General features: G+C 63.0%; 1 protein-coding gene across 1 annotated transcript in view; it reads right to left on the reverse strand.

Annotated features, from left to right (window-relative positions):
- The window catches only part of LOC106810579 (beta-1 adrenergic receptor-like), a 2,735-nt gene extending 2,155 nt beyond the window's left edge, over window positions 1-580 (reverse strand). Inside the window, exon 1 of the mRNA XM_014813973.1 lies at window positions 9-580. Within this exon, the coding sequence (XP_014669459.1) occupies window positions 9-580 (572 nt within the window). The remainder of the gene's footprint in view (window positions 1-8) is intronic.
- Window positions 581-862: the final 282 nt, after the last annotated feature.

Consider the following 862-nt stretch of genomic DNA (forward strand, 5'->3'; position numbering starts at 1 on the left):
CGTCGCGCCAGTGTAGCATCGCGACGCCGAAGGACGTCGCTGCGGTGGCGAAGCCGTACGACCAGGTGAGAGCAACGACAGCGCGCGTCCTGCCGACCGTCACCAGCGTCTTGTAGCGGACGGCCCGCGTGACGGCGACGTAGCGGTCGGCAGTGATGAGCAGCAGGCCGGCAAGACTCGACATCGTAATCAGCACGCTGGACGTCATCGCCAGCAAGCAGCCGAACTTGCCGTAGCGGTGGCGGCCGACGACGACGTCGCCGAGAGACAAGCCGATCAGGAACAGTGCGAAGGCGGCGTCGGCTGCGGCGAGGTTTGCGAGCAGGCGGTGCGTGTTCGTCTGCAGGTGCGGCGTACGCGCGATAGCGACAATGACGAGCACGTTCGTGACGACGGTGACGACGGCGACGGGAACCGTGCCCGGGGCCACCTGCGTCCCGCCGCCGACGTCGACGTCGTCGTCGGCAGCGGCGGCGACCGGCGGACGCGTGCCGTTGTCAGNCTCTTTCTCTTGAATGAAAAAGATTAGGCCGTGTGTGTATGGTAGAGGATAGTCAAGGCCGTCCACTGCACGATCCATATCACCCATCCACCGTGACGGTCATCATCGTGCCTACGGTCTCGGGGTTTAATTAACGTTTTAACGAGTTATAGTTCATTAACATCGGAAGTCGCGCGAACGGTCGCCGACGCCGCTGTCGCAGCCTCCGGACGAGGATGCTCAACGAATCCTTTTGGAGGTGAAGCCCTCGAGATGCTTCCTTCTTCGTGTAGACAGTTGGCTGCAGGGCTGCTGGGTGTAGCTAGCCGTGCAGGGCTGCTGGGTGTAGCTAGCCGTGCAGGGCTGCTGGGTGTAGCTAGC

This window comes from Priapulus caudatus, unplaced genomic scaffold (assembly GCF_000485595.1).
Source record: "Priapulus caudatus unplaced genomic scaffold, Priapulus_caudatus-5.0.1 Scaffold455, whole genome shotgun sequence".
Lineage (NCBI taxonomy): Eukaryota > Metazoa > Priapulida > Priapulimorpha > Priapulimorphida > Priapulidae > Priapulus > Priapulus caudatus.